Genomic DNA, 13,636 nt, shown 5'->3' on the forward strand with positions numbered 1-13,636 from the left:
ACAATTTATGTATGTAAATTATAAATCAATCAATCAATCAATTTTTATTCATATAGCGCCATATCACAACAAAAGTCATCTCAAGCTACGTTTCACATAGAGCAGGTCAAGACCGTACTCTTTAATTTACAGAGACCCAACAATTCCCCCATGAGCAAGCACTTGGCGACAGCGGTAAGGAAAAACTCCCCTTTAACGGGTAGAAACCTCAAGCAGAACCCAGCTCTTGGTGGACGACCATCTGCTATGTCTTCAAATGGTGTAAAACAACAACAAAGATATTCCCCAGCAAAAAAAAACAAAAAACAATAACACTTTTTTATTACTGATCCACTTCTCCACACCTCAAACTGAAACCCTAATAACATCATGCCATGCATCATAAAAAAAATGTCATTTGACGCAATAATTACAGTAACAAGCAATTCCACATAAGATTAAAGATCCCCCCCAGACATGTTGAGGAGGAAATATAAAAATACTAATGGGCTTGAAATAATAAATTGTCATGTTTTGTTCACAAAAACTTTTCAGTTACCATGTTAAAAAATCCTTAAAATTACATCTACTCCTTCATTCTCATTGAAAAATCCACAATCAATGAATATGCAAATATATTTCATTTCAAAAGGTTTAATTGCTGCACGTAAGATGTCTCCTGCTTCACTGAAAAGTCCATTCTCAGTGTCTGTGCACTTCAACCTTCAACCTTTATCCATAGTAACCACTGTAATAATGTTGACCTGTGGTAACCTCAGAAATTTTGATAAATATTCTGCTGTTCTCTGTAAATATCCACAGTTTGTTCACAAAATGACTGGCTTAGCCTTCATTTACATAGTCATCTTCATCATCACTGGTTTCTTCTTCTTCTTCATCTTCTTCCTCTCCATTGTCCTCTACACTGTGACAGAACTCCTCGGCATTTATGTAATTCACATCACTGTCCACGTCTTCATAATCATGACCTTCGTCCTCTACACTGTGGCAGAACTCCTCGGCATTTATGTAATTCACATCACTGTCCACGTCTTCATAATCATGACCTTCATCACTCTCTGGCTGCTCATAATCATCACTCTCCTCTTCCTCCATTCCGCCTGCTTGCTCTTTGAGTTTCATCTTGGTGTTCACTGGCTCAACGTTCTCATAGTCTTCCTCCTCCTCCTCATCCTCATCATCTCCGTTATGATTCTTAACACTGAAAGCCACTGGAAACCCGATCATTGGAACAAAAATGTGTCATGAATGTGAAATCATTTTGTTAAAAGCACAAAATTCTTTGGTTGAAAGTGTGTAGTGAAAACTGAGAAATTGTGTATCCTGGTGAGTACAGACCTGGAGTCAGAGCGAGAGCTATGGGCTGTTTGGCTTGTCGTCTTCTCCTGCGGACCAGACAGACCACCAACAAGACCAGCAGGAGCAGCAGCAGACTCCCAGCAGCTACTGAAGACATCAGCAGCAACAACGGCACTATAGGAGGACAAAACATAGTCAAGGTTATGTTCGTTCTTCAAAACATACCTGATACTCTTACAAGTATAATTTACTCCACAAGTAACTGCTGCAAGATTTAAGATAAACACTTTTTTATGAGAGTATTTCACTACTGTTTGGCTCACCTGTAGTTGTCTGTCAACATTCTCAGTCATCCAAACGCAACTGGACTTGCTTTACATTCTTGAAAACCAATCATCTCTCATCCTAAAGACTTTTTCAGTTCTGACTGACTGGGGGGAGTCCCAGGCATTAACCCTCTTCAGGATGAACACATTGGGTCATTCACACAGTTGTATATGAATGATTTTTTTTGTTTGTTTGTTTGTTTTTTTTTTTTTTGTAGAACTGAGTTTCTTTGCTTGTATTAGTGCTGCATGAAGTGAGCCTGCATGTTTTTGCATCCACTCACATCTTTCCATTGACACTGTATTCAATGTACCACGTCTAAAACTCATTTTGTATGTCAACACACCTTAACAACAATACATAGGCCTACATTTAGAAAATTTTAATGTAATGTAGTGTTTGGGTGCAATGAGGAAGCACTCAACCATTTAGAGATATTTTATATGGTATTTATTTGCTCTTTTTTCCTTCTTTCATGACTATACAAAACTACATCTTCTGCATACACTTGCATTTTAGTTCCAGAACAGTCTGCAGGCAGGTCCTCTATACCAGTGGTTCTCAAACTTTTTGCTGTCAAGCACCCCTAAACTGACACAAAATAGACCATGGACCTCCATTAAATAAGAGTTTGACCAAGGGTCCCCGATCTGTTTTATCTCTTCATTGAAACTATGTATGATGTTAAGACTCCCAGTCCCCCGGCCATGGACCAGTGCCAGACCATCAAACATTTGCAACCAGGTCACAAGGAAATAATATTTTGGGGTTTTGGGGCAAAAAACAATGAAAAACAATTATGTAACATTACAGTCAAGTAAATTAAAGTCAGCCCTCAAAGGGCTTTACAATCTGTATAGCACATGACACCCTCTATCCCAGGTTCAGTGAACATGGCACAGTCTGCGTTTTTTCTCATCACTACTCAACCATTCACCTAACAACAATAACTGTCACCACCATCTTTACACACGCAGCAGTTCATGAAATCAGTATAAAGCCAGTTGTTTGCTGAAAGGTCTATTTGTATTTTTTTTAATTTAGTAAGTAAACACAATAGAATGCAGACCACATAAGTTCAGTTTCTGTTTCTTGTTTAGTTTAGTTTTTATGCTCGCCCACGCTCTGTTTTGTGTGTTCCTGTTTCTCTGTGCGTGTGTGTCTCTATGTTGGTCTCTAATTTATATCGAGGCTTTTCTGTGTGGTGGGAGGATAAATAGAAGGAGATCATGCCTGAACCAAAACTTCGGTGGTTGATAATTACAGTATGTATGTGAACCCACAACCTTTATCTTCCAGTGTGCATAGTGAAAGGGTAAGGAGAGTAATTAGCACCAGTGGGTCATATTTAGTTGTGTTTAAGTTAACAATATAAATAGCTTATGTGATTCTAGTACATTGGCAAATGTATCATTCAGCTATTGTTCATAAAATATATCAATGCATAGCTTAAATTCTACAGTCTACTTACATTTAATGATGACAGTAATCGGTGCTGTCTCTGTTGAACTGAACTTCTGCCCAGACAGAGTGACTTCATACACACAGCTGTAGTTGCCCTGGTGTTCATACTCAGCCTCAGGGAAGTTAAAGGAGGCTGAGAGGTTGACTGCTGGCTTTGTGTAATTAACGTTGGAGCCAGAGAAGATGAGAGAGAAATGGCCTTCACGATAGATGGAGTTAATGGAGCAAGTGAAGACAAAGCTGGAACTCCTGGTGACCTCTGCACCCTCAGCACCCCAGACCAGCTCTCCATTAGGAGATGTCAGGGAGATATTGGGCTGCTGCAGTCTCACTGGGTAGAAAAAAGGGTACACAGGATTTAAAAAATATACATTTTTAAATCAGCAAAGATGAGATTTATTCAGAATTCTGCATATTCAAGCTATATTATTCTAGAAAAACATTTCACAGGACTAATCTCAATGCATTTTTCTAAAAATGAAAGAAAAATAAAGGTAAAAACAAAGAACCGAGGATAAGTGATGATACCATGATTTTCACTTGGAGCTGGGGTGTAGCACTGGAATAATTATAGACTTTTTAGTTGATGATTATTATTATTCGATACACTGATTTGCTTTGAAAGACATAAATGATGTTAAATAAAATTAGTTTGCTTATGTATTCATAAATATTGGCAAAACATCTTAAAATTATCATTTAAATGCCAATTAAGAATTTTACAATACTATTATTCTAATAAAATAATGAAAGGAGAAAAAATTGACAGAATTAATAAAAAAAAACATACTTTTGAACATATTCAGAGGGCTTTTATATTTTTTCTTGCTGTTCCATTTACTAACATGCCTTCTTCTAATAATAATTAACCAACCTGATCTGTTGTAATGTTTAGTTTTTTAAATAACTATGTGTTATAGGTATATAGCTGCTACCTTAGAGGCAGCTACTGAGGATCAAAATAAAGAATAAGAATTTTCCTTTTTATCGCTTTTCATAGAGCTTGACTGCTTCCAAGTCTTTGTACAGAGAGGTGAAAATGAGATCAGTCTTCTCGTTGAACTCAAAACAGTAAAAAAACAAATATAATTGTTGCCAGAATGCAGACAAAGACAATGCGATTTTGTGTGTGTGGTGTTTATGGACATTATTGTTCCATATTGCAATGTGCAACAGAAAGGGAGCCACTTATCAATGGAAAACAGTGAAATCTCTGGGGTCACCTCAGAAAACAAAGCAATGAAGAATAACAATGAACCTTCTTGGAAACCATTTGACTGGTTATTTGTTAAGATTTCTATTTTGAAACTTAAGCGATATTCCAGTTGTAGTTTGACTTCTCACTTTATACTAAAACATGTCCGTTTCCTCTTGTTCTTTAGGTTTTTATATTTTTAATGACATGTCACTTTAGTTTTTCAGCAGCTACATAAAATATTTTGAGGGGAGATTTTAAGATTGTCTTCACTCTTACTAATACTAATTACTTGTAGTGCTGGTTATATAGTATTTTTGAGTTTTTTTAACAATAACTTTTTGAAACACAATTTTTAAACATGACAGCAAAAACACACCAAATTGCATCATAATTTGTTTTGTTATGACGCTAACGCCTTTTATCTTGTGATGTTTTCAGACAGATTTGATGGTGTCACTGCACTACTGTTGTGTGATTTTTGTTTTGTTTTATGAGTTAATGTATTGATTAATTTGCTTTTCTTACCAGTGATAGAGAGTCTGACAGAGTCACTTAGAGGGGAGTTGAAGTTTCGTCTTGAACCCCTTATCTCATACTGACACTGGTACAATCCCTCATTACTGAAGGTCACTTGAAGGATGTTGAAGGTAGCGGAGTTGGTACTTGACCATTGGGTCATTCTGAATGAGCTTGAGGTCTTCTTCAGAATGAATGTTCCACCTAAAACCTGAGTTGAGATTGAACAAGTGATGCCGACGTTCTGACCCCAGTTAACCTCACCAGCAGGATTCATGGAGATGCTGGGCTTTGGGAAGCTCACTGGAAAATCAACACAATATTAGAGTATTAAATGTGTTGCCTTTGAGCTGAGCTTTATATTCTGCACTCTTATGAAGTTGCTTGATTTCCATTTATTATAAACAAGTGAATAAAACATCAAGTGCAGGACTTAGATCTTACCAGTAACAGAGAGTGTGGCAGAGTCACTCGGGGAGGAACTGAATGATTGATTTGAAATGCTTGTCTCATACTGACACTGGTACGATCCCTCATCATCAAAGTTCACATTAGTCATGTTGAAGGTAGCAGAGTTGGTACTTGATGTTTGATTCTTTCTGAATGAACTTGAGTTATTATTCAGAATGAATGTTCCACCTGAAAGCTGAGTTGAGACTGAACAAGTGATGCTGACGTTCTGACCCCAGTTAACCTCACCAGTAGGATTCATGGAGATGTTGGGCTTTGGGACATCCACTGAAAAAAATAGCACAGTAATCAATGTGAGTCACAGCATTCAGTGTTACATCATTGATTCACATTTGCTTTTCCTTTTATTTCAGAGCTCAGTGAGCATGTAGTGGTGAAACAACCACAACTAGCATGAGGCAACTATTGTGGGCAGAATTTGACACACATCAACTAACAAATCACCAAGTCACAAGCTTTGTTTATCCAATCCTTAAATTGGATTCATGATAAATTATGAAAAATAATTTAAAAAAAGCATATGTATAAGGCACTACCTTCTCTTTTAGCTTTGTTATATTTCAGCCTCTTAACAAGTTCTGACTGGGGGAGTCGTGATCATTTACTTTTTATATACAGTGACAATAAAAACATATAAAACGTAAAAGTCCTGCATTGAAAATCCAACTTCAGTGAAACTAAACAAGTAGTACATGTACTTAAAGTAAGCAGTTAATTTTATCTACTTTACACACATTTAAGTAATTTATTCTTGTGGTTCCAAACTTAGGGGTCAGCCCCCTCCAATAGGTCATCATATAAATCTGAGGGGTCATGGCATGATTAACGGGAGAGGAAAGAAGAAAAAACAAAGTTCTGCCACACAAATGATATTCTTTTCTTTCTTTTTTTAAAAGGGGACATATTACTACATACTATATTTATATTCTAGGGCTCTCCTGGAATATCTTTGCATGATTTACAGTTTAAAAAGGTCTTACACTGACCCTTTTTGGAAGCATTTGTACATATTCTTTTTTGTACATATTCTTTTTTTAAAATTTATCTCATACTGACCCTTTACTGACCTGCTCTATGTGAAAAGTGCCTTGAGATGACTTCTGTTGTGATATGGCGCTATATAAATAAAGATTGATTGATTGATTGATTATGCAGCCCCTCACTTCAGCCTCTGTCTGAAACAGGCCATTTTAGCTTCTGTCTTTTTAAGGTCCCCTCCCAATGAGCCCACTCTGTTCTGATTGGTTAGCTCCCAAAAACTGTGCCTTGACTGACTTCATGTGGTTCATGAGGTTATACACATGCTGTGGTAGTAGTAGTAGGATTTCACTTCTTTTTCTCGTTCTTTACTCAAAATGGAAACTTCTCAATTACATCCATACTTGTTTGAGCTGGAATGCGATTCCAAAATATGAGAGTGGACAACATAAACAACACATGAAAAGACCTTAGCAGTAACATTGGAAAGGCTACAGTACAGACAGCCATTTGTGGGCAAGTCTGACCTCATCATGAGGAGGAAGTAGAGGTAACTATGCAGACGAAGTGTTCAGGGCAGGTTGAAGCCCTGGCTTTTGACTTACAGGGAGTATTTTTTACTTATGTTCATCAGTTTTGGAACTCTGACCATGTTTAACATAAACATCCCACAACAGTATATAAATAACAGAAAATCACAAAAAGCAGAATATGTACCTTTGAACTTTTTGAATATTTACTTTTTTATGAAATTTTTATGAAATTTTCCTCTTTGAGTCTCAAACTGTTTATTACTTTATTTTAATTAAATTGCAGCACTGGAGAAAATGCTCTTTGGGTGATAGTTCAAGGATAGACTGTCAGTGGAGAATTCCTTTGACAGTGTCTCTTAACAGTAACAATGAAAAACACTTTCTATATTCGTCCACTTCGGGAAACTGCTTGGTTTCCCAAACATCAGCTTAACATTGTGCAGACATTATAAATATCTTGTCAGTGTAGCTTTTCTGCTAAATTAGAAAAGAGTCATTTTGCAACCATGTGTCTCCTTGTATGTAACACTTTGAGATTAAAGTGATCAGTATTGTGTCACATGGCCCTTCAGACTGCCAATCAGTCTGTTTTTATATTATCATAACATACAGTATATCATGTAAGTGATTAAAATGTTTTCTCACCTGAACAGACGACACCAGCGTCCTCACTGTGTCCACAGTCGTGTGTCCCAAATCCTCTGTGTCGACACTCAGTTAGAGACCTTTCACTGCCTGAACAGCTCACTTCATCAAGCCAGATTTGTCCGGTTCCTTCACCAAAAAGAGCAGATTTAGGGGCACTTACAGCTGTCCCACAGGTCAACTGTCTGCAGACCACCTCAGCATCAACTAAGTCCCAGCCGTCATCACAGACTGTTCCCCAGGTGTTGTTGTGATTGATTTCAACTCTTCCAGAGCACCGAGTGGACCCAGGCCCAGCTAATCTGATCTGAACACCTAGGCACAGAACACAGAAGACAAATTAATGCTGGATAGAACAAGTATCTCTTGTGTGTGTATCTTGGAGCAGTTTTACCAAAACCATTATTATTGATTCTATTAAATGACAGCAAACATTATTAGCAGTAAAAAAAAGTGATACATGCAGATACATTATCAACACTAAACCAACCACTAGTAATATGAACATGCACAAACGATTCCAATACATGATATTATATTATCCATTTCACAAGTTGGTTTTCTGAGACTTGTGGCAGAGTTTGGTGAATCTTGGAGGGAAACACTGTCGGAGTCACTGTTACTTGTTTTTTTTTATGTCAGAAGCCTTGAACCAGCAGGGCTTTGAAAAGAGGCTCTAATGAAAAGCAAGGCAAGGCAGCTTTATTTGTATAACACATTTCATACACTGGGACAAGTCAAAGTGCTTTACAGAGTAATAAAAATACAGTAAAGGTAAAAGATTTACAATCAAAATGTGGAAATGCACATACAAGAGATACAAAAGATAAAATACTTAAAAAGTATAAAAGATAAAGTAAAAAAGACAAAGTACTTAAAAACCAGTGCAGTTCAAATCAAGTGAAATAGAAAGATCATCGTGTTTTGTTCTAACACGTGAGACAGCCAGTAGGCCAGCCCCAGATGTGCGGAGGCTCATATGGCACAAGCATGTCAGAGATGAACAGTATTTGGGACCAGAGCCACAGATTTGTAGAGAAGTAGCAAGGGAGTTTCCTTATATAGTCCTGTTTGTGCTATCAGATGCTCTTTTCACACACACTCACATCTTATGCTACAGCCTTGATGCATGAAGAAAGCAGAAGAGGTGAAGAAGCCTGAGGTCTGGTTTGGTGGGAAAGGAGAGAGGCAGGCTGTATGTACTACGTACATGACTGAAAATATTTTGGTAGAAAACATTTTGCAAAACTTGTCATTAATTTTCCTGCTTGGCATCACTCAAACAGACTGTTGAAGAAACAAACTACTATAGTCACAACTGCCAGTAAGATATAATGCTTTTCACAGTTATCAAATGCTCGATCCACACTTACATCACAGTTTGATTAACAGTAGATTAAGAAACATTTCACACTTGCTACTCTGCTATTCAATGCTGAAAACATGCTGCAGAAAGTGGTTACCAGCTGTTTTTCACCACTAAATGGTGTTGACACACATCACAAGTCACACCGACTGGATGACAGAACTGTTATAAATCAAGGTTTACATTTATTCTAAATGCTATATTCCAAAGTTTTCTCACCTGAACAGACGACACCAGCGTCCTCACCATGTCCACAGTTGTGTGTCCCAAATCCTCTGTGTTGACACTCATTTAGAGACCATTCACTGCCTGAACAGCGCACATCATCAAGCCAGATTTGTCCTGTTCCTTGACCAAAGTGGGCTGATTGAGGGGCCTCCAGTGACGTCCCACAGCCCAGCTGCCAGCAAACCACCTCAGCATCATTTAAGTCCCAGCTGTCATCACAGACTGTTCCCCAGGTGTTGTTGTAATAGATTTCAACTCTTCCAGAGCACCAAGTGGACCCAGGCCCAGCTAATCTGATCTGATCACCTATCAGGCACAAAAGACGTAACACACAAAATTTTACAAATGAAGTAAACTCTTAAAAAAGGATTTAATGCATCACACAGAGGAATGTACTGACCTGAAGCGGTTGAGGTGAGGAGAAGATAGACTATAGGAAAGAAAAAACACGACATGGCTCATTATATAAGCTGAAAAGTGCTGAGATGAAAATTGCCCTTTTTCTGATTTAGGTTCCTATTTTGATGAAACAAAGTCAAGAAACTTTAAAGTGAATTCCAAAAGTCCTCCTTCCTCTAAAATCTGTATACAGAAAAACAGTTTTTTAGAACGACATTTTAGAAAATGCATCAGGGTCAAATAGCAACGGTTTCTCTGTACAAAGACAGAGCCGACAACAGAAAACTGAACAATAAAACGCGTTGTACAGAAACATTTCACACTGCTTGTCCTTCCTGGATCACTTCCTCTGTCTCTTTCTGGTGATTTGTTTCTTTTTTTTTCTTCTTCTCACATTAAATATTCTGGAACCATAATGTGCAAGGAACAAAAGTTGCAACACTCAAGCAACACATTTGTGTACAAAACTCACTTTTAAGCAAGCACTATACTTCTGAGATATTACCTATGTCTTGTGTATTTTTTCTTCCACATTTTTACTATACAGTATATTTACTTAAAGTTTTAATGCTTAAGATTTTTGTAATGAAGTCAAACCTCATTTTTGATACTATTTATGGACTGCATTTTTTTCTGCAACAGCCATTCAATATATTTAAATTCAGAGATTTTCTCTCTATATAGTGGCTTTTATTGGTATTGGTGTAGTCTGCCATGGCAGCGCTGGATTCAGAGGCAATATCATGAGGGATTCACAGTAAACAATGCATGTATGTAAGCACAAGTTTATCTCATTAATAACAGCATTATTGTGTATGTCTCATATCAGAGCTATTTTAATATAGTAATAATAATATATATTCCTACTGCTGCTGCTTCACATTAAAAGTGTTCAACTGGCAAAACACAACTTGGCTTTTATTGAGAAACAGCCACAGGAAACACAATGTGTTTGTTACCACAATTAGCACTCACAGCGATTGTTCATCAAAAGTGAACTACAAAAGAAGAAGTCATTTTAGGCATTTTTGTCATTCAGGTAACTTTCTGTATTTGTAACACTTTTCTGTTTTTGGCTGTGTTTTCTCAATTTGCAGCGTTTTTTTTTTTTTGTTTTTTTTTTGGTTTGTTTTTCTTTTTTTTCTAAATGTTATGTGTGTTGTCAAATTGGTGTTTTCTATGTTGCAGCTCTCAGAGCCACCACAGGTTTCTTTTTTCATCCTTTCCAAAGGCAAAAACTGAAAGAGCAATGTAAGAGTTTGTTTGTCTGCTCTAACATAAACTGCAAATGTTAACATATCCAGCTAACTGGCTCATGTGCAGTAGTGACCCAGCGTTACTAACAAGGCCACGGCCATTTCATACCACACTTAGAAGTCTGCTCTTGTCTACCTCTTTCTGAAAGTGCATATGTACTGCCTTAAAACTACTGTGCAAGAATGGAAACCTCAACAGGATATAGCAACAGTAACTACGGGGGCTTTATATATGACTCTTACTTGCTAAAGGTTCTGTAAAATCTGTCTTCTGTTTGCTGAACCAGCAAATGTACAGATATTTTAAACAGTAATGTTGGAAACCTGCAGCTACAACCTGAATATCTCAGCAGCAAATAATCTGAAAGGCTGAATATATATGATTAAATACACATACACCACTTTTATGTACAAGTTAACATTTTTAGTAAATTGTAAACTTTCCATTAATATTACTGATGTAGCTGGCTCCTACAGGATGTAACAAAGCATTTAGCCCAATTTAAGAACCTTCACAGTAGCACAATCTGATAGTTTATTGTTTAAGACCATCAGAGGTGGAACAGACTGAGGTTAGTGATTGTGCCCTTGATATACTGTAGCTATGAGTAGAGGCAGCAACAGCAGAACCGAGGAACCCTTTTGGATGAGATGTGGAACATCTTCATTCTCGTGCATGCTGTAACATATTCTCACTGAGGGGTGCTGACTATAAATGTGCATCCATTTACACACTTTCCTTCCATCCATTTGCAGTAACACAAGTTACTTTCACTCCTTGTTTACAACCTAAGTGACCACCATAAACAACAATGGAATATATATAAAGTGAAGTTAATGATGCAAGATGATAAGTGAACAGAAACACCACACTCTAATATTAAATATCAAAAGGAGATCAGCATCCCCCATTTATCAGCACAGTTGTACATAGTAGGGGTGTGCCCGAATACAAATACATTATTCGGCAATGCACATATAGTGTGTTTTTTTTTTAATGAATGTTTGTTTCATATAAATATTTTAAAAATTATTTGTATTCAGGAAAGAAAAAAACAAAAACATGTCAAATACCAGTGCACAGGTTGGTCACATTGCTATCTCAGTCTCTCTCCTCTGCTCTGCTGTTACGTCTATCAGCAGGTCTCAACAAGGGGAGTCACATCCACCTGCTACATGACATATTTCCTAATTTGAACTTCAGTCCCAGAGTCGGGGGTGTTCCCCAGAGATAAAGCTCAGCTACTGACACATGCGAAGTGCTCCCAAGGGACTCTCCATAACCTGTTGTTTCCCTTCTCCTCTCTACAAAGTTAGGTTGTAAAAAATAGGCAATAAATGAAAAGTGCAAAGCAAGAATCACCTTTGAAGTTCTTCCCTAAATGTTTCACGCTGTGCTGTCTCTGTGTTATGGGTGTATAAATAGGTAGAGGTCTGTCTGTAATGAAGCGATGAGTAAAGTTTAGCTCAGTAGTCAGCACAGTTGCCTATGATCTGGGAGACTCCAGTTTGAGACCCGGTGTGGAGACCCCCTTCGTAAGGTAGTTTATTCATGAACATTTATTGTAACATTTTAATTTTCTAAAATTAAAAGCGTAATAAAAATAAAAACAGAATTTTTAAGCCTCTTTCCACTTATATTCAAATACAAATACAAATAATTTTGCTACCTCAACAAATACAGATACAAATACAAATACTGGACCCTCTGCACATCCCTAATAGGCTAGCGTTTCACAACCCAACCCCGTGTTTTTCACACCTAATAAAATAAACCTAACCTAAAAAACAATAAAAAAATATAAACTCATACAAAAATAATCCCTCTCAATCATCACTTACAACCCACAAGAAGTGTGTGGTGGTGTATGTATCTACAGAGACTCTGCCCTCTGCCTGTATTTTCTTATTAGTTTGTGTGGAGCTCCCAGTTTGTAGCCCCATTCGCCTAGGTTGCCACCTTGTCTAGTGGACACTGGTCACCCTAGAAGAAAAATAAATATATAAATAAACAAATAAATACATGAATAAATAAAAATTCACCAGTGGATGCCCTTCCTCATTTTCTTTCCTGAGGTAACAAATGAACAAATAAAGAAAAGAAGAAATTTTGCACCTCTGTTCCTCACAATTTTTCATCTGCCCTCCACCTGAACTATGCGCACTGAAAGTAGTGAGTAGTGGGACACTGCTGATGTGCATCACAGCTCAAGTCCGTGAGGAGATGTCAAGAAGCAGATATTCACATTTTATTTCATAATGAAAAGGCCCAAACCTTCAGGTGTGCAAGGAAGAAAACAGAGAAAAGAGGAGGAGGAAAATAAAGCCCAATATAGAAGTATATTGCGTTATCTTAACGTTAGACTTTTCATTTGTAGTAGCTAGCTAGCTAAGTAGCAATAAAGCTAGTGCTAGATAATGATACTACGATAGCTGCTATACTCAGATAATGTTACAGATTGAAGGATATGAGACTGAATGGCAAGCCAGTAGCTAGTTATCTAGAACCTGGAAACTGCTCCTTCCTAGAACGTAAGACATTGTTCTGAAATTTCAATGACCAACGCTATATCCATAAAAACATAGAATTCTGCACTGGGTTGCACCAGCTATGTGTAAGCTGGCATGAGGCACTTGGCATTGTTGCACATTGCAATAAGCTAGGCCGATATTGACATATCATATCAATAAATTAGGTTTATACTGGATTACTGTGTTTTAAAATGGCAGCAATTAGTGAAAAAAATGATGCTGTGAGGCAGAAAAACTGTTGTTTTACCATCAGTGAGTTCTGTGACATTTTATGATTGACACCTACCCTAGGAGCATGTGTGTAACTATTTAGTTGTTACTCAGAGTAATGTTGGAACTTATCTCCGTGGTGCAAGCTTTTATTTTAGTAATGCAAATCCTAATCTCGCCTAGGGCACCAAAATGGCTACAGCTGGCCCTGTGT

General features: G+C 37.4%; 1 protein-coding gene across 1 annotated transcript; it reads right to left on the bottom strand.

Annotated features, from left to right (window-relative positions):
- Nucleotides 1-9,480, bottom strand: LOC137168361 (uncharacterized). Its single transcript, XM_067570906.1, has 8 exons — nucleotides 9,426-9,480; nucleotides 9,017-9,331; nucleotides 7,432-7,746; nucleotides 5,249-5,542; nucleotides 4,814-5,107; nucleotides 3,098-3,421; nucleotides 1,339-1,473; nucleotides 1-1,211 (listed from the first exon to the last, which is right to left on the bottom strand). The coding sequence occupies exons 1-8, from the start codon at nucleotides 9,478-9,480 to the stop codon at nucleotides 823-825; spliced, it is 2,121 nt and encodes a 706-aa protein (XP_067427007.1). The 3' UTR covers nucleotides 1-822.
- Between the last annotated feature and the right edge of the window lie 4,156 nt (nucleotides 9,481-13,636).

This window comes from Thunnus thynnus, chromosome 17, assembly GCF_963924715.1.
Source record: "Thunnus thynnus chromosome 17, fThuThy2.1, whole genome shotgun sequence".
NCBI classification, from domain to species: Eukaryota; Metazoa; Chordata; class Actinopteri; order Scombriformes; family Scombridae; genus Thunnus; species Thunnus thynnus.